Source organism: Neurospora hispaniola (genome assembly GCF_033458365.1).
Source record: "Neurospora hispaniola strain FGSC 10403 chromosome Unknown B0T23scaffold_2, whole genome shotgun sequence".
Classification (NCBI taxonomy): Eukaryota; Fungi; Ascomycota; class Sordariomycetes; order Sordariales; family Sordariaceae; genus Neurospora; species Neurospora hispaniola.
The window spans coordinates 3,942,004-3,968,004 of NW_026944407.1; the positions used below are offsets into that span (position 1 = coordinate 3,942,004).

At 49.9% G+C, this 26,001-nt stretch overlaps 3 protein-coding genes and 1 non-coding gene across 4 annotated transcripts; 1 reads left to right on the forward strand and 3 right to left on the reverse strand.

Moving 5' to 3' along the window:
- Positions 1–136: 136 nt before the first annotated feature.
- B0T23DRAFT_91444 (Cullin family-domain-containing protein) lies at positions 137–3,852 on the reverse strand. The gene has a single exon (XM_062841981.1). It carries the CDS (start codon positions 3,735–3,737, stop codon positions 420–422), a length of 3,318 nt encoding a protein of 1,105 aa, XP_062695971.1. The 5' UTR covers positions 3,738–3,852; the 3' UTR covers positions 137–419.
- Positions 3,853–4,414: 562 nt separating this feature from the next.
- On the reverse strand, positions 4,415–7,432 carry B0T23DRAFT_411026 (uncharacterized protein). The gene is made up of 11 exons (XM_062839423.1): positions 7,110–7,432; positions 6,752–6,855; positions 6,683–6,718; positions 6,585–6,589; positions 5,982–6,118; positions 5,733–5,901; positions 5,503–5,597; positions 5,388–5,462; positions 5,236–5,267; positions 5,037–5,133; positions 4,415–4,986 (listed from the first exon to the last, which is right to left on the reverse strand). Exons 1-11 carry the CDS (start codon positions 7,168–7,170, stop codon positions 4,889–4,891), a joined length of 909 nt encoding a protein of 302 aa, XP_062695972.1. The 5' UTR covers positions 7,171–7,432; the 3' UTR covers positions 4,415–4,888.
- Positions 7,433–14,785: 7,353 nt separating this feature from the next.
- B0T23DRAFT_402800 (uncharacterized protein) lies at positions 14,786–17,627 on the forward strand (the record flags this gene model as incomplete). Its single annotated transcript, XM_062838714.1, has 6 exons — positions 14,786–15,126; positions 15,190–15,254; positions 15,307–15,772; positions 15,836–15,917; positions 16,744–16,854; positions 17,484–17,627. 6 exons carry the CDS (start codon positions 14,786–14,788, stop codon positions 17,625–17,627), a joined length of 1,209 nt encoding a protein of 402 aa, XP_062695973.1.
- Positions 17,628–23,233: 5,606 nt separating this feature from the next.
- On the reverse strand, positions 23,234–23,332 carry B0T23DRAFT_t104. Its single transcript has one exon. It is a non-coding gene; the product is annotated as a tRNA-Ile (tRNA).
- Positions 23,333–26,001: the final 2,669 nt, after the last annotated feature.

Consider the following 26,001-nt stretch of genomic DNA (forward strand, 5'->3'; position numbering starts at 1 on the left):
TCATATTTTTGGATCACTTCAGGGGTTTGGAGTCCATTAGCCAGTCAGTCAGCAAGCTAGCCCGAGTATATCGTCTACTTTTGTCTAGCAAAGTCAAACAACTAATTGTTCATCTACTTAAGCAACTGCAGACTTTGAAGTGAACCAGAAGCACAGAAACGCGGTCTCCCGGAAAGATTCATATGAATACTTTGTCATCCTTTAACCAGTTTTGCCTGTGGGTTATTAACATCATTGTATGACCCTACTAACATGGTACTTCAAGGCACACTTGGTTTAAGTAAAAGCACTTACACTCTTCACCATAAAACCATTTACCATAAAAATCATTTATGTCAGCCACCTTCTTCAATCAAGCATTTCTATCTGGTTTTCCTTCAACCTATCATACCTGTTCCTCACCCTCACCTTTAACTCATTCACTTCTTAACGAGCCGATACTTCCCCCCACTAACAAGCTCCATCTCCCCCTCCGCAATCTTCTCCGCCAAAAACTCCCCCAGCTCCTCGTTCGTCCACGGGAACCCATCCGCGATCAGCATCTTCATCATCATGGCCATCTGCGCCAGCGGCATCGACGCGCTCGCGTTCGTCAGCATCCCCTTGATGTACTGCCAGTATATGGTGCGGCGCTCTTGTTCCTTGGGGTCTATGGCTGGCTTGTTACTTTCGTCTTTGGGATCCTCTGCCGGTTGCATTCCTTCTTGGGCAGTTACAGAAGTGGTTGGATTGCCGAAGATGTCGTCATCCTTGAAGAATTGGTCGTCGTTGTCGTCGACGATGGGGTCGCTCAGGCTTTCGATTACCACGTACGTGTGTGAACCTTGAGTGTTTGCTGGGGAACGAAGGCGTCGGAGAACGTTTTTAGAGACCCAGTATTCGAGACAAGAGGTGATCAGGTCTTCGTCCATTTGGAGCGTGGTGTAGAGTTCGTCGACGGTGCGGCGAGCGGGGGGTTTGTTGTCGATTTCGATTCCTTGGCCGTTATCGGAGTCGGAGTCGTTAAATGCGTAGATGACGGTTGCTTGCGGGGTAGTGCAATCGACAGTGACCGTGCGGTCGCGCAGCTCCAACTCGACGCGGACGGTACCGAGTTGGTTGAGCCACGTGAGCTTGCGGTTGGACTTGAGGTGCTCGTAGCCCTGTTCGTAGCGCTTCTGCTCTTCGATGATGGGGTCGGGGAGGAGGAAGTGTTCGCGGTCGAGGGCGGGCCAGAAGAGGCGGGAAAGGATACGAGCGTGGTATTGCGTCGGCTCCTGTTGTTGCTGTCGCTGGAGCGCGGCCTTCTTCCGCTTGTCTGCTGACCGCAGGAAGTGGCCTGACATCATCATCGGCGTCGCTGCCGTCAGTGTCCGCTGCTCGTCCCAGGCTCGACGGATGTCAACGTCTAGGCGTCGCGAGTCTTCAATGTCCTTGATCATGACATCGCAATTCTGGAGGGCCGCCTCCCCGAATCGCCGCTTCAGGAGGTCGAGGACCCTTAGCTCTTGGTCGAAGCGAGCTGGATCGCTGAGGCTTAGCAAGCGCTCGGCGACGATGGAGGCAAACTCCTTGATAAAGACATCTTCGCTGCCTAGCGCCGAAATGAGCGTGCCGATAACATCTTCACTCTTGGGCCGCTTGTAATTGGCACCAGCATCGACCGGGTCTGGAACCCAATTCATATCGTTCCAGTCGAGCTCTTCATCTTCGACGAGGGTATGGCGGGTTTTGGTCGGATCATTCAGGAGGAGAGCAAGTTCTACGAGCTTGCCAGTACCGGTAGACTTTCTCTTAATCGGGGCTGCGCCGGGAGTTCTCATGCTGGATTCGTGTAGGTCATATCTTTGCCTTGTTGTAGTCGGGGTTGTTCTGCTCGATCTTCCTGTCGTGGTAGGTGTCACGACTGGCCCTTTACCGGCACCGCGTCGTGCACTGGCTTCTGACCTCTTCCCAGCTTTCTTCTGCTCCGCCTGTTGCTTGCTAATTTCCTTGACCTTTCTTTCGGCACGGACTTCCTCCGGGCTGGCCAGCAGACCTGTCACCACGATGCGTACTGCATCTTCACGCTGCCACAGATAAAGTTTCAGGGACGGTTCGACGTGTCCTAGAAGAACCTTGCTGTGATCGAGAGCGTGAAAGGTGTGAATAATGTCGATGTAAGTCTGAAGGATCTCGAGTGTACTGCACCCAGGGTGCAACAAACGTGTTTTTAGAGCCTGGGTAAAGTGTGATGTCAGTTGAAGCCTCCTGGCGGAGGTAGTGATAGTTGCGCGCAAGTCATCAAGCGCTCCTCGTGAATCCGGCCACGCCAGAACAATATCAAAGAGCTCAGCAATGCGAAGCGTGGACAAACGACCAAGAGCAAGCGACTGGTATGTCTTGAGATCAGAGAGCGTGACCGGCGACACAGAGCCGTGAGAGATCCGGGACAGGACCTCGAAGCTCAACCGGGCAAAGTGGTTTTCAACCCAGTCCATGAGGGAGATAATACAAGGCGAAGTGACAGATGAACCGGTACCCTTAGACACTGTATTCAAAACGCTTGACAAGCTGCGTCTGTCTGTCGCCGACCATACCCCAGCATATGCTCCGCACACAAAAGCCGACATCATCCAGTTCATTACTTCGGCGAACAAGACCTGGAAGCGCTCACCGGCAAGACCGACGTTATGTAGCTGTTCAACAAGCTCGTGGAGGCGTTGTCTCGCTGCTAATGCTTCGAAGTCATCATCGGTAGGGGGAGCTGGCCGCCGAGACTTGAAGTTACGCGCATCATCATCATCGCCGTCCTCGGATGGAATGCCAAGGATGTTGCCTACGAGGCGGACGAGGACAGCTCGTAAAGATTTCGTTAACTGCTGAGAGGCCGAGTTTCCTACGAGGGCATGTATGTCTCTCCGGAAACGATTTGCCAGAATCTCAACATTTACAGCTGGCGTTCCGAAGGCAGCAGCACTCTCAGCTTGAGTAATGCCCTTTACAAGGAGGTCAAATCCGTGAGAGTAGAGTCTTAGGGCAGCCTCAAGTGTGCGGATGCTGCTCATGACAATAACCATATGGCGCTCATATTGGCTGCTCTTGTACCGCTCTTGATCACTCACTTTCCTTGGGTCGCCATCTCCAGTTCCTCCCGTATCCAAGCAGCCCGATAATAGGGGTATCACGTGCTGCGAAAAGTGAGCTCGTACCTGGTGGGTGTGCCAGGAGAAAATGTCGTCTGTCCGTAGGGCCCCGGGCAGTAGCGTCGAGGCGTGAACGATGTGGGCCAAAGCGTCACAGAACTCGGCATCAGAGGGCAAAGCTGCATCCGGTGATGACAAATTACCTGACGATGTTGGCGATGTGACGGATGACGGGAGAGTAATTCGAGCGGTTACAAGACGCCAGGCACTGTCATATGCGACCTGATCACCACTCCCTGTGTCTGGAGCACCGAGAAGAACTTGTGAAGGCTGTGAGACGGCGGTAACGGTGCTGTGAAATGAGTTGGAGGGGGTGTGTGAAACCAAGAGACCTTGGTCGGGTTGGTTGTAGAAAGCGGGCTGTGTGGCTTCCTGTGTATCCTCGTCATAGAATGAGCCGGAAGTCACTGTTGGTCCTGTGCCAGAGAGATATTGGAGTCCTTGGCTGAAGCTGAGATTTGCTGACGGAAGCGGTACTGCTTGTGGTGGGGGTGGTGATAGATCTGTTTGGTAGACAGACTGAAAAACACGTCGGCGGCGGTCCTGCCAGCGTGAGCCGACTGCGGCTGGCATCGTTGGACGGAGTGTCTGTCTGTATCCTGAAGCCTATATGGCGGAGGAGAGGCGATGCGGCTTTGCGCGGGATGACTGGTGACTCGTCCAGTCTAGAATGTCCTAGCTGTTGGTTTGCGGTGCATATGCACGCCCTGTCTGGCGCTTGCTTCCAAGACCGTCTGCAGGGCCCAAATCGGAGTTGACCAAGGTGCTCAAAAGTTGAAGTGAAGTTATCGTGCTGATGGTCGTCACATTTGGGTCAGCCCACCCCCAAGCCACGAAGCAAGTATCCACTGGCAGTTAGTATTGACGTCCGGGATGTTGACGGCTGGTGCCTGATGCGGGAGATTGAAAGCCTGAAGCCAGAAGATTCTCGTCGTCGCAGTTGTTGTGTTGTAGTTGATAGGTGACTTGTCGAAGGAATGGATGGAGCTGCCCGCCCTGCGTCTCTCCACAGTAACAGACGCGCCTGTGGCTTGCCTTACAGGGCCCGGGCGCGGCAGCGGCGGCACAGCCCTTGGCAACCGGACAGTACCTACCTACCTCTAGTGTAGTGCCCGGGTGGCTCACTGGGCCACCATTACTCTGCCGCTACGCGCTAATTTGGTGCCTAAGCGCTTGCCGCCCAGTTGGTAGCTCCTCACAGAAGGGAAGGGGAACACCGACCAATCGATAAATCAATCATCACTCCTTTCTCCCAATACAAATCTTTCATGATGCTTTCCAGAACCTCATTGGAAGCTGCGCATGCGGCCGCCGCTCCCACACGTTTCTGCCACCCAGTCGCTTGTCCAAGTAACAAACTGTTGACCTCAAACAATCGTCAGATTATTGTTCACGATACAACTGTCAACGTCGAGCTTCATCTCCAGTTGGGCATCGGTAAAAGGCATGGCTACCCGACCAAGCTAGCCCTTCGGGGAGCTGTGCCCTCATCGCAATCCTATATGCCAGTATCGGAATGTTCTCAAGTGTACCATTTGTGTGTTTCCTTTATCGGGGCATTCACTGTTGATTCGCCGTCAGGTCTATCTCTGGCTGAGAAAGACACCAGTTTCCACATTCCTTAGTCCCTATTCCCGTCTGTCTTTCTCTTCACTCTGCTGTCGACTGAACAATCTTTCTAACATGGCTTCCCAGTATCTCAATCTGCCGAGAATATAAGAAACCTAGCATGAGGCACGATTGTTTCGTGCTGTAAATTCGACACCCGGAAGAGCCGCAGGGAACCCCAGAACAGCACCACTCCCTAGGGATAGCTCCAACTCTGTCCAGGATGTAGGCAACAATCTTCAAACCCCCACCCTTCATTCGGACCTTTAGCAGTATAACCTGAGATTGGCTCGTAAGGCCTCGTTTCTTCAAGTGCGAGGTAACCGACTCCCTTGAATACTTTGTCGTTACCATTTTTGCCCTGCCAATCCGATAGGTATCCAATGGGTAGGTAATCTCGTCCAGGACAAGAAAACGTGGACATCAGAGCACGATGTCAATGGCAATTTGGCAAGTCACCTACAAGTTTGTAAAGCTGCAAACACCTGCTGGGGGCTATGAATGAGTATAAAGACGAATGAAACCCGTCTTGGCGTTTACGGGATGTCATGGTCTTGGTGGTCTGGACCGACTGCAGTCTCCTTTACTTTATCCTGGACGTGGTGTTGTACCTACCTGCATTGTTGGAGTTGGCAGAGACACTCACAATTCCTTTGATCACAGCACACCAGAGCGCAAAGCCATTATATCCTAGTACATTGTAGGTCTGGTCATCTCACTCCTCCCTTACCGCCATCGTCCCGTGGTAGTCCCTGTCGAGCCTGTCCCATGAGGGCTACACTCAGGCTGCCCTTTCTTCTCTTGGAAGAACAAACCAAAGGCAGCCTGTAATACAAGTGTACAACGCTACATCTTTTCACAAGCCATCACAATATCTAGGTCCCCGTCACCCTACCCTTACTCGATCATTAATCACTCAGAAAAGCCACCGGAACGCCACCCAACACCCTGTTTACTCACCCACCCATCCATCCACCCATCTTGCCTAGGTATATCTTACCCCATACAAGGTACCTGGGCAGTTGCCAACAGAATGCAAGGGCGGTGATGGCGCCCAACACTCGCGGTACCGGTCCCCTCCTCCTCCTCCTCCTCCTCCAATATGACATGAAAGTAACCTCATACCACACTGTAACACAATACTACACCATACCACACTTGCAGAACTGCGAGATGTTCATTCACGTAAGAACAAGGTAGCAAATTCACTAGCCCTACCTTCGGTGCCATGTCCGTCTCCGGATAGGTAGGCATGTGTGCGGCGAGGTAGTGGGTTTCCCACCAGCCAATAGTTGACATTTCGGGTAAGGTCAAGATCGTCGGGTGGCACGGACGAGGGAGGATACCTTTAGAGGGAGATAGGTGGAGTAGTAGATAGATAGGGGTATAGAGATGTCTACGGTATATCGTACCTGTAGAGGTACAGGTATATATGTATGTAAAGGTGGTATGTTTGTATTGTATGTACCTGGTGAAAAGGGGTAACCACTATTACGTGTTCTGTTCATCCTCTCGGCTCTATCCACCTCCTCAAGGTGAGCTACGGCGTGGGAGGCGGAGTGGGGGTTGGGCTAGTCAAAAGGTCAGCACGGAAACCCCGACGGAAGCTGATGGGTAACGTCCTCCAGATGATCTGTTGTGGATATAGGTGCCGTGGCTGGTTCGGTTTCCCTATAGGTACCTGACGGTTGCGACGAGACACTAAAAGCCCTGTCTTTGAAGTTATCGTGAAGACAACGTTCATACTTCTGGCTTTTCTGGTACCTGAGAATCGGCCGGAATATTTCTCGCAAGTTGAGGTAGCGTAGACACCTAAGCTAGGGGGTAGTGATGATCCCCCCCCCCCCCCCCCCCCCCCCCCCTCTCCCGGGCGCGAAGGATAGGACCGAGTGGCATACACTAGTACTTGCTGTGCCCTCTCCATGCTGAAGAGCGGACTTGTGTCTCTAATCACAGCAGGTTCTGCGGCAAGAAAGGACCTGGGATCTGCATGGCGAAGCATCGTGTAGGTAAGGGAAATGGTGGTGGTCAATCATTTTTGCGTTGGTTGAAAAACCCTTCTGTGCTGCTATACCGTGATTAGCTGCCCCCATTATTGGTATACGTTGGTTGCAGAATTAGAGCCTCCAGTCCTTTTCTCATCAATGTGTAAATGTCTGGCATCAAACGAATTCTTCGGTTGTGAGGGACCAGGCCTGAAACAGTTTACTTCTAGGTGTTTATTCTACCAGTCCATCAAGCTACCAGTGGCGCCCTTTAATATGAAACCTCTGTCACTACGGCCTCGGTGTCTCCTGAAACCTCAAACTGTTAACAGAAAACCGCGTTCCCACCTACGGGCCGCCAACACTTTATCCTCGGTATGCTTGCGTGCCTCTCGGCATGTTGATCTCGGCATTGTGGGTTTTCTTTTTGGTCGTGAGCACAAGCCAACTCAACCCAGAGCTCACAGAGTCCATGAGAGACCGACTGTGACTCCAATATTAGAATGTAAATGCCAGCTTGACTGTTTGGTTTGCGAGTGTCAATCCACCAAACAAGCGTCGCTTCCACCGCTCTCCGCTTTTCGTAATTGGAAGTGCAGTATGTTCCTGCCACAAAAGAAAGCGCCCCGCTGTTTTTTTCTTCCTCGCAAAAAAAAACAAAAAAAAAAAAAAAAAGGGCAAAACTCGACTTCATCACTCGAGGATGTGAACCACTACAAGGTATTAGAACAAAACCCTACTTCTAAATCTCATATGAACAAGGTAGTGAGACATATATACGTAGGTTTCGTTTAGTATCAACAGTGTATAGTTGTGAAACAGAGATGCAAACTTGGCGTCGCATTGATAAGAAAAAAGAGAACTCGCTTATTGCGAGCTAACAAGACATGGACACTGTAGTAGAATGTAAATTGAGTTTGGATTGTGGTTGGAGTTTGCGATTGAATTCATATTGCACTTATACTTGGAGTAAAAAAAAAAAACAATTCCTTTATAACTTTTTCGTATCAAAAAGCATCCAATCTTTTCACACCTGTTTAGATCTTCTCCGCCGGTTGAAATATCTGCGGATTGAAGTAGGGTGGTTTGGTGGTTTGGTGGTTTCAGGTGTGAAATGAAGAACGGCTGAACGGGTCATTGTTTTTGGTGACAGACACTGTACGAATCCAGCTTGTCCGTTCAGATATAAGCATGCAACGATGAAGAAATCGCATGACTTGACCTGCCATTGTTCTCCGGAACCTTGCAGGCAGGAGGTTACCTCTACTGTAGTACAGCACTTGAAAAGCTTACGTTTGGTGGGGAGCGAGTTGATGGGGTTCTCGACAAACCTAGGTAGTCTACGAACACGCATTGTGCACTGTGAAAGCTTCAATCTGCAAGGTTCTTCACATTTCACACCTATCCCAGTACATGGTGGACACTGAACCGTCGGGTTGCGACCCGTCGAAGACATCAGTGAAGCACGTTCTATCTAGGGGGGTGTCGGCTCTAGAGTTCCCGCGGTGATGTTTCTCGGAAGAGTATCTCCAACGCCTTTGAACCTGGCTTTTCGTCAACGACTGACTGGTTTCTCAGTCCAGGACAAGCAAGGTATATCTCCATGGAATGAATTCCCATAATGACAGAGCTGCAATAGATGTGCTTTCCTCAACACGACGAGTCTCTTCTGTACTGCTCTTCAAAGACATGCGTTCGTTCGTGTTGGGACGGTTTTCGCAAACATCATTTTGTCGAAAAGCTCTGTGAGGTGATGGACATACCCGAATGAACTCCGCCAGACTCCAGTTGATTTCCGCATTCACTCTTCGTGGTCTGATGATGATTTTCATTATGCAGTAGTGTCTGAATAGTCCATATACCTGGTCACCACAATGCAACGTCGGTTTAGCAGGGCTCAAGTCGCACTCCACTCTCGCTTTGAGGGACCCCCGGGCTCGCAACCCATCGCTTAAGTAAAAGAGGCACGGAGGTTAGTGAGTGGAAGAAAGAGGCCGGAAATCTGGCTGCCTTGGGAAAACACATGCTACTGTGGCACGAGGTTCTCGTTTCTTTTTTTCTTCTCCTTTTTTGGGGGGGATTTATGGTCGTGGTCGATGAAGAAAAGCAGGTCAAGGTCACTTCAACATCGACAGCGTAGTATTTTGCTCTTTTATCTGGCCGGCTCCTATAGGCCCGGATACCATGCCGGGGGAGAACCCTTGGCTTTCAGTCTCCAGTCATCGAGTGTTTGGAGTTATTTGGTAATAGTGTATTTCATGGAATGGTTAGCGTTCCGTGGTTTCTTTCCTGGTTTTTTTTTTATTTTTTTTAATTTATTTTTTTTTATTCAAGGTGCTCTCATTTTTGAACCTGAGATTGGTAGTCGACCTCTAGTGCCGGAAAATACTCGATAACACGCTTAGCTCCATGGCACTCGGGAGATGATCAACTCGGTCCCGGCTGTCATGAAAATCTGTAAGAAGATCCCAGAAAACTGAACAATGTTTGTATTAAAACGAATGTATCTGGAAGGGGTGGAGGGTTCCCATGTGGCGTTCTTTTTTATTTTCAACTTGTTGCCCATTTGAGACATGTCCTAATGGAGGAGAATATCTCAATGGGAAGAGAACACTGAATTGAGCGCAGCCAGGGTTTTCCATTGCGCTGGTTGTACCTGCCTACCCAGCACGGAGCTGTCGGGAAGAGAACCTTGACGGCCACGGGCTAGCGGTTCATCGGCGAACGTACCTCCTTTTTATGAGTGTCATAAAGTGAACTGCATGCAATGCAGACTGGAGGCGATGTATGGTACCCGTCATGCGGCCAGCATGATGTAGCACAACGATAACCGGAATTTGTCAACTTCAAGGCAAAACTGAAGTTTGAGGCTATTCTTGCCCATTTTCAACGAGTATCTCTATCTGGATAAACAGGCGAGGCAAGGTGACCATACGCTGGGGTAGCTATGACAAACGTCAGATGAAGGGGCCCTGAATTACAATTCTGTCCTGGTTTCCTGTGAACAAGAAATCTAAAGCTTTACCGGTTATAGAATATATCTTGGCTTTCTTTCTGGTGATTTATAGTCTCAAAGGCCTATCTTCCAGTCTTGAGGGCCTTGAAAGCGACAGAGAAATATCAGAGGACACCCATCAGAGGCTTATGCAGCGTTACAAACCCTTGCCATTATCTCATATCGCCTTAAAAGGAGGACAGTTTCTCTCTTGAAGGGCCAACAAGGGCTCCGAAATTTCCCTGTTCACCCATGATCGAGATACCAAACTAACAAACATATCAGCCTTGTATTGTGCCTGGCGCACATTTGTTGCTGAAGCATGTGTCCATCCAGCTTCGGGGTTGCTTGCCCTACAAGGCTACAGGGGCTGGGTTTTGTACACAGTACAGGCCTGGGAGATGACCGTGTGGTGTACCTGCTGCATCTCTGCTGAAGGGACTGTGATGTAACGGAGGCAGTGCTCTGTGTGTCGCTGCGTAACTCGATGATACACTGGAGTGAGGGCAGGTTTCAATGTGGGATTTGGAGAAAATTAACAGCAATGTCTCAAATGCCTTACTTTTTGCCATGTGAAGATTTGAAAAGAGGAAGGACGGAATATGCCACTCAGTTGCATAAGGGCACCGTCTCGGAGCTAAACCGCCCAGGCCCTTCCGATAAGGGTGTTTGAATCCAATGTTACGGGGTTGTGAACTCAAAAGGAGACAGTATGACTGCGCTGCGCCGCCACCGACCGACTTCCGAGGTGGTTGATATGCACAACGTTGAGCATACTCGGCATTCCGCGCAAGTATGTACCTCGTACATCCAATAAACTAGGTAAACTTTAACGGACACTGATGGGGGGCCTGCTGAACTGTACATCTAAATGAATGTACCTTATGCTTTTGACGAAGAAGGAATCCCGTGATCCCGGTTCTTGATCGTGGGGATGCTGCCCAACCGGGTCCGTACCTGGTGTACAGTACGTAGCAGGCCATCGAGGTCAGTGAAGCTGAATTAGAGCTGAGAGTGAGTGCGGCATGGACTCCCCGGAAGCTGGAATCCAGGCGGGGGTGACGGCGTTGTGGAACCAGGATTGTGATACCAATGCACAATTCTGCAAGCCAGAAATGGTGAAGTCGGTGACCTTAACAATTATTGCTGAGAACCAATGAGAGATAGTGAATCGTGGGCCAACATGAGTCCTTGGTCGCTCAGAGCTCGATTACGGGTGACCATCGGCATCGTGTCCCCGCAGGAAAGCGGTCCCCGATCTGCTGTCCGGGAATCAGCCAGTCAGGTCAGCAAACGTTTGGACATGTATTCGGGGGGAAGGGGCAGAGGAGCGATCTGATGACGCGTTATGCTTTCAGTCGAGAAACCTCAAGAACAAAACCACCAAATTGGAGATAGCCGTTGAACGTATCATCATACATACTCAGTAACATGCATAAAGGAGAAGTTAGGTACCTTGAGGGAAATTGAAGTCAGCGACTTTCCATGATAATTGGATGGTTTTGGGAAATAGGTAGGTACACCAAGTGGTGTAATGAATAAAATCCGGCACATCGCAAGTCCCAACTGCATGGCCGGTTGAGCCGGCGTCCCCTGCCCGAATTTGCTGTCCTGCCACTCTGATCGCCGGACCCACTTCGGCCTTGATGGCGTTTTGTGGATGGTCTGCCCGCCGAGCCGTGAACGTCGGGAAGAGTGGAGACAGCCGTCGTTGATTGAACAATTAGCCGCCCACAGTCTAGTGCGCCTACGCTTTGTACTGTGAATTATAGAAACACTCTCCTTGTCCATTCTCACATCTGTGACCTAGAGGTAGGTTCAGTTACTTTTCTCTCCAAACGTAGTGATAACGAAAGCTTAGTTGTGTTTGGTTGTGAGCACTCATGGATTTGCGTTGCAAGCAAGGAGTATCTGCCCAAGTGATGACTAAGTGGCTGCCTGCTCAGAATTGAAGCTGTGCCCTGGTTACTTCATCAAGAACAGTAAGTCTATGTGGTTGGACCTTGATCGTAGCCGTGCGCAAACATCCATGTACGCTGAGAGGGCCCCTTCTGGATCACAAATGTGAACGAGTACTAGCCTAGCCTCATGTCCTTATCAGTTGTTGGTTGCCATTTGGTATATTGTACCGACGTTTAGTTCAATGACTACAGAGGCAGGTCAATCTCCGTGGTCAAGCGTCTAGCCTTTGTGCTTGTAGGCTGTTGGTCGATCTATGTTTTCAATACACCGGGATCCGTGTTAATATCTGGGGTTGAGCGTCACCAGCTGGACGAGACTTTCGTGAAGCTGTTTATTTAAGACTTCTGACGACGCCCGGCATCCGTACTGTGAACAGCAGCTCGCGGAGGCGGTTGAACGAATTCCTGGTTGTGTTTGTATTTCGCATCGATGCAGTGGAAGGTTTGGAAGAGGAAGAAGGTAGAGGTATGTAGCGCGATTGTACTGATCCATGTACCTTGAGCTCTCCCCGCATCCCATCCAATGTGCCCCACTGCGCTGGGCAAAACAGTGCAGATGCTCCCGGATACTGTATTCCAGGTCGCCAGCACCCAACACGCGCACTGCAGTCGAACCAACAGAACAGAACTGAACGTTTAGTAGTGAGCCCTGCGGAAAGTGGCGGCCTGGCCTGCGCCTACACTACACCTTTACTGTACCATGTACACTTCCCTTTGCCGACGACGAAACAGGCGCGCGGAGCATCGTCTGCCCGGTCGTCTAATGACCAGTCACAATAAAGACCCAGCCTTCTCCCGTCATCTCGTCTGTCATCAAAGATTTGCTGCTGCCTCGCTCTATGGAATCAACCTTGTCCCCGTCCAGTCACGGTGTTTTCCCAAAGTCGACTACTGTGGACGAGGCAAGGATCCTTTTCGAAGTATATCCGTCTTTCTCAATTCAAGTGAAGCTTTCTCCATGTCTTTTAGCCCACACTTCGTGCAGGCCGTTTCAGGTGACATGGACACCAACCGATAGCTTCCTTCTTTCCACTGGAGAGTTGGCCTTGTCGCGCCGCGAAGCTGCCGTATGAACAAGGCTCATCGAGGCCATCTTCAAGACTTCCATGATCTGCTCAACCCTGCCCATAATACGCAGACGGAAAGCCCCGCCAAACAGGACGGCGGCCAAAGTGGGAATGCGCGAAAGAGGCAAGAACAGCCAAGATGATGAAGGTGCTGTGTCGTTAAGTTGTCCACATGGCACCGTTGATTCGCTTTGACCTAGTCAGTTAGTAGCGTCCATATCTGCCCCCCCCCTGTCAGCGTTGCTGCAATCCTGCCCCGTTAGTTGACTAAACCTCAAATCACCAGCACCGATGCTTTCTCTTCCCCCGATTAATCCATACCTTTTCCAAGCTAACCTGTGGGCAAACGCAGATTTCAGGTCAGTGACCGCTGCTTTTGTTGACCTGGCCATCTTTCATTCAACCACAACTTTTGCATGGCATCACCAAAGTCCGGCAACCAGACAAAATCTGCGCGCCCTGGCCAGGATACACGCGCCCACCTCATACCACATAGCCGGGGAGTTACTCGCTCGAGTTAAGACCATTTAGACACGCCTCTAGATTCCAGCCTCTACCACCGCCGCCGCGGGTACCTATTGTCTTGTTGTACGACACAAAGTGGGTGCCAGCGGATGGGTTTGCACTCTCCAGGCCAGACTTCAGGCTCGGTCTACGTATCTTGCCTCGGAAATGTCCGCTGTCCAGAGCGTCTCGACGCCACCGCTGTGATATCCGACTCTAGATTGCGGTACATGAAAATCATGGCGACATGGCACAGTCGAACGGCTAGTACACGGCGAGTTTTCACTCATTGTTCAAGGCCTATGGGACAGAAAATGAATCAGCCTAGTATGGGCACCATAGTCGTCTTCCGTCGCCCACGCCACGCCTATCTACCCTTAATCCAGCTGAGCTCTCCTCCCCTTGAAAGCATCCATGTTCTTTTTTACAACCTCCCTGCCTCCTGCAACTCCTTGGTGAAAGTTTATGATAATGGACAGTGGAAGCGAAAAGTTGGCTGGATCCAGCAACTAACCTCCGTACGTTTCCTTAATGTCCATTTACAGCTTCCTCATTAGTCCCTCAAATTCAGCAAGCATTTCCGTGTACCGTGTACACCATGTCATACAAAGTTGACCTACATGCCCCATCTTGAGATGTTGGTGTGGTACGTTCCCATGTGAAGTATCTAGCATTGAGCTCGCCAGTACCAGTGAACATCGACTCTCTAGCCCCAGTAGGGCGTTGACATCCTCTACTTGACAAGGTACTGGCTGTCTCACTGACTACGTATTCATTGGTTCGCGGCCAAAGGGTATCTGTTGCTGCGTATACACCCATTTGTCCTCACACTATGTATACTTTGTTCCCTTGACCAACCTACCCCTGTACCTACATATGCTCCTTGGCCTCTAGCCTCTAGACGTAGCCTCTATCCCCCCTGTTGTGGTGCCCCCCCCCCCCCCCCCCCCCTTGCCCCTGTCTTTCTTTTCTGCCCTGTCTCCGACCCCGACCTAGGCCCTCCTGAACAGGTCCAAGCCATGCCGGCTACCCACGCATGCATGTTCCCTTGGCTTTGATACTCTAATTCCTTCTGTTGTGCGCTAAGCTACACTGGTGTGGGTGTTCAGGAGCTTCACCCTTCGCCTTACATGGATGAACCTCGAGTACCCACATGGAATACTGTGGGGATGTACTGCCTCCCGAATGTTATAAGCCATCCTCGGCCCATGCCCTATACCGGGTTGAGGCTGAGGGACTTCTTTGGATTCCCAAACTTAGAACGCAAACCAACTGGCAACCTAGACTTCGATTAAGCAAAAGTCAAGCCCATCAAAAGACACCAGTCGGTCAATCATCTCACATAAATCGAAGACTTGACTCCGGATCCTGTCGTGACATCTTGGCCACCATCGTCAACGCCTTCACTTTAACAGTACAAGAAAGATCGGATCACCAACAACGTATGTGGTGCTTACAACCTTCTTAACTTTTTTTATGTTTCTGTCTTAGAAAACCCCAAATGAGCTCTCAATATTCACCTTCGAGTTTCGACGAAGCTTACTCAGACAAAAGCAGTTCGAATAAAAACAACAACCCATCTTCCACCGATACGCTGATCCAAACTTTGCAATCTGTCGAGTCTTTGGAAAGTCAACAGCTGTTTGAAACAGCTCCGTATAGCAACTCTCAAAATCAGCTACTCTTTCCGGCCCGATCACAAAACCTACTTTACGCAGACTGCCTCGACTTCGATCTCTCGCGGACCCACGTTGAAGAGTTACCTCGATCCAGTCTCGCATCTAAATTCTATCTGGTCTCCGCTCCTCCATTGACGGAAACTGACAAGTCAAGAATGATGAGGTATAGCTCAGACAACTCAAATTATCAGCGGTCATATCCAACACTAACTTGAAGCCCACCTAGTGCACTCGCCTTACAGTACGACAACAATTTCTCTATGGGTTCGCGATCATCCTTTACATGGCCAGGTCAGTAGCCATAAGCGATCTTGATCGGACAGATCAGCTCACAATTAAACAGTCTTGGACTCCGGGTCCGGTCTCATAAGCCCCGAATTCGGCTCATACGGGTCAGATAGTAGCTTCGCAGGATCAAGATCCGGAACGGCGAGCCCACCCAGGACATCACTAAGTGCGGAGCAGCGCGAACTCAAGAGGCAACGAGACCAAGCCCGGCGTGATTCGAAAATGCACATCAGGGGTCGCAGGGCGGGAAGCAGCTCCTCATCTGGCGTCTATTCACCACCTCCTTCGTTGGCAGTCATGTCGTCGGGCGCTCCTGGCATGCCTATCTACACAAGCGCTGGCCCTGTCTCGCTACTGGCTGAAACTCACACCACCCGTTACCATGCGCAATTCTCGCCACCTCTTTCAGACCATCACAACACTCAGTCCAACATGTACCATAACTCATATCCCACACCCACATACATCAACGATTATGGCTATCCTGCATCGGCCACTCCAGGCTTGCCTTCTTACTACGGGTAAATTCTTCTCCCTAGCGTTCTGGTGTTAAAGAAATATCGTGCTAACAAAACTACATACAGTCGCCAAATGTCTGACCCAAATCTCATGTACCCTGTTTCACCTCCAGCAATGGGAGATAGCCCTCAGGATACCGCCGGGCAGGTTAGAGTCGTGCAGCCCAGGCCGAAGCCGCAATGCTGGGACCACGGATGCAATGGCCGTCAATTCTCAACCTTTAGCAACCTCCTACGTCATCAAAGGGAGAAGTCTGGACAGGCGACAAAGGCAACATGTCCGAACTGCCACGCCGAGTTCACAAGGACTACTGCAAGAAACGGGCATTTATTGCACGACAAATGCAAACAGAAGCGGATCGGAAGCTAGATTTCTAAGAAAAGAAGGGGAAAGGGGGGAAAAAGGGGAGAGAAAAAACAAAACAAGATCCAGGAGACAGAGACGTGGGACTGCCCAAGGCGGGTGTTCGTTTCATATACAAAATTTGCATACATATACATTTTGGGGTTTGAACGGGAATCTGTACAGCGAACATAACGAAACGGGCTGGGAAGAATACTGGTAGCTATTTTGAGACCTCTGCTGGGTGGGACATGTCGAACTAGAAACAGCCACTTGACGACAAGATCTACGGGTCGTACAAATGAAAAAGCACAAACAGCTGTTGATTCAAAGCATTCCCAATTTGATTCAAACCTGGATCTGATGGCTTCTCTCATACTTAGGAATGGAGCCCATACAGATGTTCCCCCACACTGGTTTTCTTCATCCGTCTTATCACAGACGTCCGTCTTCCCGCATCGGGGAATTTAATCATGCTTAAGCAATCACTCCCTTCTCCGTGTGCTTATTGAAAGCTTGGCCCTGCAGCAACCTACTGTGGCGTCCCCTTTTTACAGTGATTGGGTTCGAGCAGCATGCCCACTACCCTGGCGGGTGGATATACTTGGCGTTCTATCCTTTTGCTATCCAGATTGACCAGGGACAGCTCCCTGAAACGGACAACACTAGCGAGCCGAGTGCTGATGAGCAAGATGAGGGCAGAGGAGAGACGAGGGAGTATGTCCCATGGTATGGTATGGAGGTACATACATAGAGGTACGACTAACCTTGGACGTATGTAAGTACACAGGTATTCTAAATCAATTGCATACCAGCGGGCCTTTTCCCATCTTCAGTACTCTACACATGGAGTCTGTAAAAGTATCACATGTAGCTACCCGACCTCGCCGACCTGAACCCTCGGATTATCTTCCAAGGCCAGGCCAGGCTCGCCGAAATAGGCTGGCAAGAACGCCGACGGGCACCTCATCTATGTATCTACTATGCAGTAATATGAGGCTTGGGTATGGCGGAAACTGTACGACAACAAAAATGAGTAAAGTAGAATGGAAGTCAGAGAAACAGCAGCAGTTGACGGCAACACATGTCCTAAGCCGCAAAGCCAAAACAAAACCAGAAAGCCGCACCTTCCGAGTTCGGAACGGCCATTTCTATAGGCTATAGAGGTGAGTTCAGATCCCTGTCTCAACTCTTTGGGTTGTACCTACACTCACACATCCATATACACACACACATACACACCAGCCAGACAGGCACCACACACCACACACTCAGCATACGTAGACACCTCGGGGCTTCAGCACGCGTCATCAGCCGCTAGAGCTAGTACGCAGGCTAAATAGACTACTACTGTAAGATACTAGTGGAAAGCAAGCCACCCCACCAAGGGAAGCATCAAGGCAAGACCTTCGGCCCGCTTATGTACATAGCGGCTCACATAGCGGCCGGCGGCAGCAAGTGCACACGCACATCACAGGCAGCGGGACACGGCAGGCGGGCGGGAGACCAGCATAAGTCTTTTTTTTTTTTTTTTTGTTCTTGGTTTGTGATTAGCGCAGGTCTGGCCCATCGTCTGGCTGGGGGTCTTGGTCCAAGTGGTCAGCATCGCCTTTGCCTTGCCCGGTCCGGTCTGGTTGGGCTTGGGTTCTAGGCTTGGGCTGGGAGGTTGAAGTGAGCACTATGTATTTGACGTTGCGTGCTGTGTGGTAAATGACGGACGATGTACTTCAAGGGATGACCTATGTAACTTTGGTTGCTGAAGTTGAAGGGAATCTCAAAAAAAAAAAAAAAAAAGAGATGGTGCGGCACAGCAGTGTGTTGTCCCCGGGATCCCGACGGAGGCTAGGATTATGGGTTCCAAGATGCTGTTTATCAGGAATTGTCATTGCGATGCTGAAAGTAGGAATACTGCTTGGTATTATTGACTGCTGAGAGAAAAAGCAAGGTGAAGGCTGTTTCAGATTTCAGGCACTATGCGGGATGATTGCTTTGAGGTTCGTCCGGTCCGCCTTGGCCGAAGGGTTTTGAGTCCGAGCAGTTCGCGGTCGCGAATGAGCCATGGAGAGATCTCTGTTGACTGGAAAGTGGAAGGTACTGTGTAAATGAAGAGAAAACCCAGTGCTCAGCCTCAAGACCTGAAGTCTAGGGCCGTTAGCTGATGGTTCGTTCGTTGATGATGTTTGTTTAGTGTGGAGTGATGAAGTTGTCAAAAGAAGTGGAGAGACAGAGACGGAGACACAGCCGCACTGGGAATAGAACTCCCCAGGCCCCAACATTTCAGGGCTTAGGGGGCAGGCCTAGAGACGCATGACCCCTAACCCTGGTGACTGTTCCTGGAACCGCTAAAAATGCCAGTCGATCTTCCCTCTCCCGCTGCAACGGTGCGCAGGATGAAGATCCGACGGCAGCGCAACCCTTCCATTCTGAGTGTTGGACAGTTTACTACCCGATCATAACAGGCCCTGTAAGTGACACCTCAATCTTTTGCATATTGTCAGTCAAATGCAGAAAACAATGACGGAAGGAATTTCGCACCGAGAGATACGTAGAGGATGTTCGAAGGGAGGCCAGTGCCACCTCGCTCGGGCAGTCCCCCCGATGGAAGCGGGCGGATTCCGTAGGGTCCACCATGGCCTACTCCACACAGTAAATAGGTTCAAGCCCGCTGACGGGAATCGCACTGGAGCATGGATAAGTAGAACCCCGCATTCCAGTTGACTGCCCCACAGTGACAGCCCGAGAGGAAGTTCCTACCAACATGTACCGTAGAATTTTAGAGGTTTTTCATCCGTCAACTTCAATATGGATATGTCGTTGTTGTCGATGCTCCCTTCAAACGCCTCATTGATACCGCCATTTACGACGGGGGAAAGAGAATTGGTTCAAAAAAGAAAAAAAAGAAACACAGACCGATGGCGACCCGGTGACGCCAACTCCCTAACTAACGGCGGCTGCAGTGCCCTGTCTTCTTCGCCATAACCCCCCACGCTTGCCATTGAGACTGGCCAGGCTCTCCGATAGCTAGCAGAGGTTGGACTTTTCACGTAGAGGTACCCAAGGCTACGGTAGGTGAGTGCGCGAGCAGGTATGGTAGCCCAATCTGACACGCCAAAGGAGTTCCATGCAGCAGAAGGCTGATCCTTGAGAGAGGAAAGATCAGAGTACAGAGAAAGGATCAGAGTACCGCAGTATGATGACCCTCCATGGGATCTATGTACAGATGTCGCAATGGCGGCTGCCGTCATGCCCCGATACATTGTACGTTGGCCGTCCTGCCGCTCGTCAGCCAACGACAACGGCACATGCCTTGTCTCTGGTCAAACTCCAAAGGGTAACGGTTGTTTCCGCGTGTGCAGACATTTGAGGATGGTCCTTTCGTCTGACTGGATCACGAAACGATATCTCCGATAACCGACATAAAGGGCGCCGAATCACGTTTTGTGAGCTCGGTATGACTAAGCCCTCACTGTTTGGCTGTCTTGAAGAACAGTTCGTCTCCGGTTCGACCTGATTTCCAATTAATTGTCTGGACGGGAGTGGGTTGACGGCACACATACAGAAGAAGACGTGTTCCGTTACAATGTTGCAGCAGTTAGTCCGGAGCGATAGAGGATATGACAGCATCCGAAAACGTGCTCCCTTCATCCCGCGCCGCCGACCCACGTCGTCCCCTCCCGATACGGACTCGGAAAGCCGACCGCGAATGCCGTCATCCCCTAGACAGCAAGAGGAAGCGGGGAAGCGGTAGACTCCAGGGTCATATCAGTTATTCGCTTACGGAAGATCACAACTCGTCCGGTGGTTTATTCGGGGTCTCCTCGGATACTGTTGTTGTTGCCCGAGCCTCGGGACTTGCCCTCTGCTCAGATCAACGTGTGAGCATTCGGTCAGAGGAATCAAAGAACGGTGTGTGTCGTGATAACTTGACGAAACTGTCCGAACGTGAAAACCTACAATCGAAGTACAACTGGAGAAATGGGAGGTCTGACTGGCAAACAGATATTCGGGATATGGCGAAATGGGGAGAGTCGCGCATGGAGAACATGAAGCCTCAGCATCTCCATACTAGGGTCTTTTCAGGGTCCTCAACCACGTCACAACATCCCCTCAGTAGCAGCCACGGTCGACGGGTCGTCGGTCGTTGAACAGCGGAAGATGTTAAGCATAAATGATCCATTGCCGCTCGCCGCTAACGAATGAGCTTTGCACTAGTCTACTTCTGGTTAGTATTGCCTTTCTGGCGTTTTTATTTGTACACCCTTCCCCACGCTTCACTTTTACTCTTCCACCCCCTTCCTTTTTCCACCATCTGATAGCCAGATTGAACATGGAATGGGAACGGTGCCGCAGGAATCTGACATACATCCTGCCGGTCTACAGATGTGCGATCAAATCCATCTGAGCAGGTACAGCTGCGACAACCATTGCTTGTGGAAAAATAAGATGTTGCAACGGCGGATTGCATTATCTGGTCGAACGCCTGCATCGATACTGGAGACCTACGCTACTATGCGTGAAAAATCATGGTGTTGCAAGCGCTCCCTGACACGACAGCCTTATCGAGAGGCTGCGGAATTCCGTTCTTGATAACTACTTCTCTCTCGAACCGCGGGTAGAACATATCGGGCGTCCGCTGCCCGCTTTTAGTGGCTAGGTGATGTCCGTGAGCTGAGTATTGAGACATAGGTTTTTCGGTGGCCAAGCATCACCCACGCTTATACAGCGGGAGGACGGTTCCTACGGGACAAAAGGCTCGCACATACCGATATCGACCCTACACTCCCATAGCAAGGCCGCATTGTATTTCAGGACCCTTATTGACAAAAAGACCGCGAGTCAGAGGATCGGATCTGACCTGAGTCGGGACACAAGATCATCACTGTACGGTTCCAAGACACTGGTCCCTGATGGGCCAGGACTTCAAGATTCCTGTGGCAGTGGGTGACACAATTTGCGATCCATGCCTGCATAACTGTCCAGCGATTTCTCCCGAACCATCTCACCGAGGTCAGTGTCCTCACTGGGGGGGTCGGATTCCATTGCATTGCAACGTCGGACTATGCAGAATCCAACATCACCATCCATTGCCTAAATCACAGAAACTAGTATTTTAGCCAATCACCAACAGCTACGCTGCTGACATTCTTTCCCTGCAGTTTGTAATCACGGAGTAATCGTTCTAAGATCCGGCGCCTGCTTACTACCTGCGCTGCTTCGACATCCTTGTCCGTTCCGAAACAACACTTTCGCGGGGACTTTCACCAGGGCACTTCCAGTTGAGCTATCTTACTACAAACTCTCGGGTATATCGACCAAGACAAGTAGTTGCACCGAAAAGCATAGGTATGAAATACTACAGTATCACGGGCGCATGGCAGTTGAACTATTGGGCGCCTCAAGTGAACCAGGTCTCATGGAGATAGAGGTAAGCTTACATTGACTCGGATCCGAGCCCTAGATATTTCAGTCTGGGACATCTCTCAACCTCAGGACACTACTAACCTTTTGACTGTCAGTCGACGTCGCTCTTGCAAGTATTCTTCCAGAGTCCAGACAACTGTAGTCAAAACTGGAAGGACTCAAAGGGGTGAAGCGTAGTGGACTTGAAGCTTGAGTGGAACCTAGCTGAAAGCAAACTAGCCATCGATCGATGCTCAACCTACACGGTTTGAGATATCCGTGAATAGCTTCCTCACCGTCTCTACCAGGCGACATGTGGACAATGAACCCCATCAAGCTACCGGATAGACCCTTATCGTGTCAAATCCTAGCACAGGCTGCCGTACGCCCTGAAGCTATCCTGCGGCTAAAAAGAATCAAGGAAATATAGATCCTCTGTAGCACAAAAGGCATCCATCGACTCAACTACCGCACGACACCCATATCGCCTACATACTACTCATCACAAACACGAAGACCGATATGAACCCCATCCATTTGCCATGAAGGATCTCCCCGGGCCCTCTCTCCCATCTCTCCTTCCTTGCTTCTTTTGTTCCCCCAAGCTCTCGTCGCTATGACACTTGTCTTCCGCATGTGTCGAACTACAGTCCCTCCCGATGAGATCCCGTCGCAAACACTTGCAGCAATCAAAGAAGCCGGTAAGCTGGCGGGGCAACTGAACCAGAGAGACACCAAGCCCATGATTTGCGTGCATACGATGAGCACACGATGCATGGGACTATCGATCAAAACTAAGAAGCGCATCGTGTTGCGCTAGGATTCAACAACGGGATGAACGGAGGTACTAAGCGAGTAGGGAGGCTTCCCGTCCCGTTCTTCCTGGTGAAGCTTATGGTATGGATGCTCTTGACCTGTTTTCTCGAAGGTCAAAGGACAGAGGTACTCCCGATGAGGCACGCTGCCACACGCAAGGAACCAAGGTTCAAGGATTCGAGGGATGGCTGCCGTAAGTATACACCCCGCCAGCCAACAAAGATTTGCAGCCCCCTTTATTGCGTATCTCGGTCTTCTGGCAGCAACGGGATGGTACAAACGAAGTGATTTAATCTAACTGCCTCGCATTCAAGCCCAAGTATGCTGAGGCATGCTGATGGGCTTGTCTTTCCACACGGAATTGCGTGCTGCCCAAGAAGGCCCGTTCTTGCACTTACTAAGAGATCAGTCAGTCAAATCAGTGAGGGTTCCTTTACCTCCCTATCTGTCAGTCAAGTTTGGAAAGCGGAGGTGCAGGCCCAAAACTTCTTATCCTTCTCCCCCTTCCCTTACTCTTTATCAAAGGCCTAGAAAAATGATGAAGGGAGGAGCATCCCACAAGAGGGTTGCCTAGTATGCCTAAATACCTCTACCTACCCAAGTTCTTTCCGGTACGTCATGAAAACTCAAGATGGAATGGGACTTCAACTTCCTTCCCTCTTCAAACAAAAAAAAAAAAAAAAAGGTAGAGAAAACTATTCCTCTGGAATTTTTCACTGAACATCTACCAAGATACTACTATCTACTAGATAATATCACTTCGTCTCTTCCTGAAATGAACACTGCAATAGTAGATAGGTAGATAGTAGTCGAGTCATCTCTCTCTCACATTCTTGACTATCCCTGCCTACGTCATCCACATCGAACAAGATTACCCACAAAAGAAAAAAAAAGAAAAAAGGAGATGCCCAATAACAGGATTGAACTGTTGACCTTCGCATGAACTTGATATCTCGAAAGACAAGATATTAGTACGACGCTCTAACCAGCTGAGCTAATCGGGCGGTTGTTGATAGTCGAGCTTTCACATTATCTCTATATAATGCCCACGACTTCAAACGGTTTCTATTCGTACAGGATTGAGCGTTTTGAATCACATGCAATGAGGAGACAAGGAACTTCAAAGGGACGATGGAGGCGTGGATACTTTATTTTTCTCAATTGGATTAAATTCTAGAGTTGTCGCATTTACAAACTACGGTACTTTTGTACGGTCCGATTATGGCGTTGTGACTGGTTGGAGGTTGAGGTAGTAGGTAGAAAGAAGGAAAGGAAGAAAGGAAAGCTGAGGCAAGTAGTGATGAATAGGTAACTATATACAGTACGAGAATAAGAGTAGCCTACAGGCGATATAATCTATCATAGTGAGAAGATCGACCCGTAACTTAGTAACGAGGGATAAAGTAGTGTCGTACTCATTTGTTTCGTGAATCTAGTGGTCTAGGACTGATGAAGCAAGGTACTTCCATGTTACAGAATTAATGCTAGTTCTCTTCTTCCTATTCCTCTTTTGCTACTATTTAGGAATCACGAAAGCTTGGCCACTAGGTTGTTGTTGTTGATGATGGGCCGTAAGATTCTCTGGTCTTATGTTCTCAGATGCTGATGGCAATGCCAATGTAGAAGACTGACGGGTGGAAGACTGGGCGACATATGTTCGTTCAGCACAAGAATTTGTCGCGGAGCTCGAAATTTGGGTCCCTGATACAGACATGCCAACAGTGTCATGCTTGTTCATCTGGGATGATCGCCTCCGTATATCGTCTCTTGCCGACCAAGACGCCCAGCACATCTCCCAAACGTCTCTCTACCATTGGTACGTTACCTCTACACTCACCTGGCCATCTCGAATTATGATCTACCTGCTCGAGAGTCGATCAATCCCACGCCATGAAGAGTTCCTTATGTACCTCTGTGTGCCTGATGAAATTTCTATTCTGAGCTCCTCCAAACCATCTCTAGACCGTTCGATCAAGATCGCCATCTCATCCAAGTCAGCGTGCTCATCGATATCTAACACCGTAAGGCTTTTGAGGGGCGGTAGAATACTGAACGTTGAATTCTCATAGCTGAATTACGCGTATCTTCTCGGAGATTCTGATCAATTTCTAGGTAGCATGATCGTAGGTGGCCTACATCCGATAGGTGTCTTTTACTCTACACTTTCCGCCTGAACTGTAAAGAGCGGAAATAGAGTACATGGTTCGCAGTCGATGGGTGGCCGGCTAATCCCGAGATTTCACCCCACCTAATTCAAAATTGTGGACGGGCGGAAAACGAAGGGGCGCCGGGCCCGTGTGACTGAGGCTCTTGCAGATGCATCTTGAGCCAAGTGTAGGTGCTGTCTTTTGAGTTCGAATGTTGTGTTGACACATGGTCAGTACTTGCATGAGAAGAAATAAGGTATGAGGAAATGTCTTTGGCGTGTTGTGTGATGGAATTTCAGTCTTAAATGACTGTATCGAGTTTACTCGCGCTCACCTATCGAACACAATTGATTGAATTCGTGTGATAAAGAGGCGTGGACCGTGTTTGAGAACCGACACCTTTTGCTTCTGATGGACGTGGGAGCGCAAACAGCCTTCCAAACCAGTCTTGTTGGTAGCTAGGTTCGTAGGTTAGCAGGGACGTAATTTGGTAAGATGGTGTTTTGTAGACTGTTGTAATTTCGTGAAGTGATACCGTAAATATCAGGGCCACCTGTAGCTGATCTTGGAGCCAAGAACAAACTGTGAATCAAGCCCTTGTGCATAAGACGCACTTGTGCAGGACCGATCAGGTTTAAGCAGGCGTCGAGGCTACTTCAGTCGCAAGAAATCTAGGTATGTGGGTGGCAGCTTTCCTATAGAGGTGCAGTCATTCATTACCAGTGGATGCGTGTCGTAAATACTCGCAACTGTCTAACTTATAACCCTGTGTCGTCTCTGTCTTTCCGAATCTCAAAGTTGCGAGTCTTATTGTAAAGGGGCTTTTTGTTTCTTCTTTCTTCTTTTTCTTTTTCTCGGTCGAGGTTCTGGGATGGACATGAAATTCTACGCTGACTCGCAGTTACAGTAAGAATAAACCAAGTATCATGATGTGGCAGGAGATATCCATCGATAATGGCCACATGCTACTCCCATCAACCTTATTTGACAAGCGAGTGCAACCAAACACCTCACAGTCAGATACATCACACCTTCGGATTACTCTTGCACGCATCTGCACATCTTATACAATGAGATCGAAGTTCCATTCAGTTCCTGGATCAGAGCATCCCGAGGAAGTGACGCATCGCTAATGTAATCGTGCAGCCTATCTGCGCAATTCCAGAGCGGTGATGGTGTGTCAGAGCAAGTTAGCCGAACAACTGGGGTTCATGCTGTTCCAACGCCGTGCTTGTCTAGTCCATGGATGCCCAGATGGCACAAGATAGGATGCCTGATAGGAGGCCTGATTGAGATGCGGATGAAGATGGTATTGCTTGTAAGTGCTAGTGGTATGGAGTGGGCCCTAACGATTTTCTCGCCGATAGCCAGCCGAATGCTGTTAGTGACTTCTACGCCTCCTTATCGCAGCGCATCTCCGACATAAGCGCCCTCGTCACCGTCTAGGACGGGACATTGTGATAGGATGAAAATATATTGTGCCAGTCGGATCACGGGGACGCACCCCCCCTCATTCCATCTTTAAG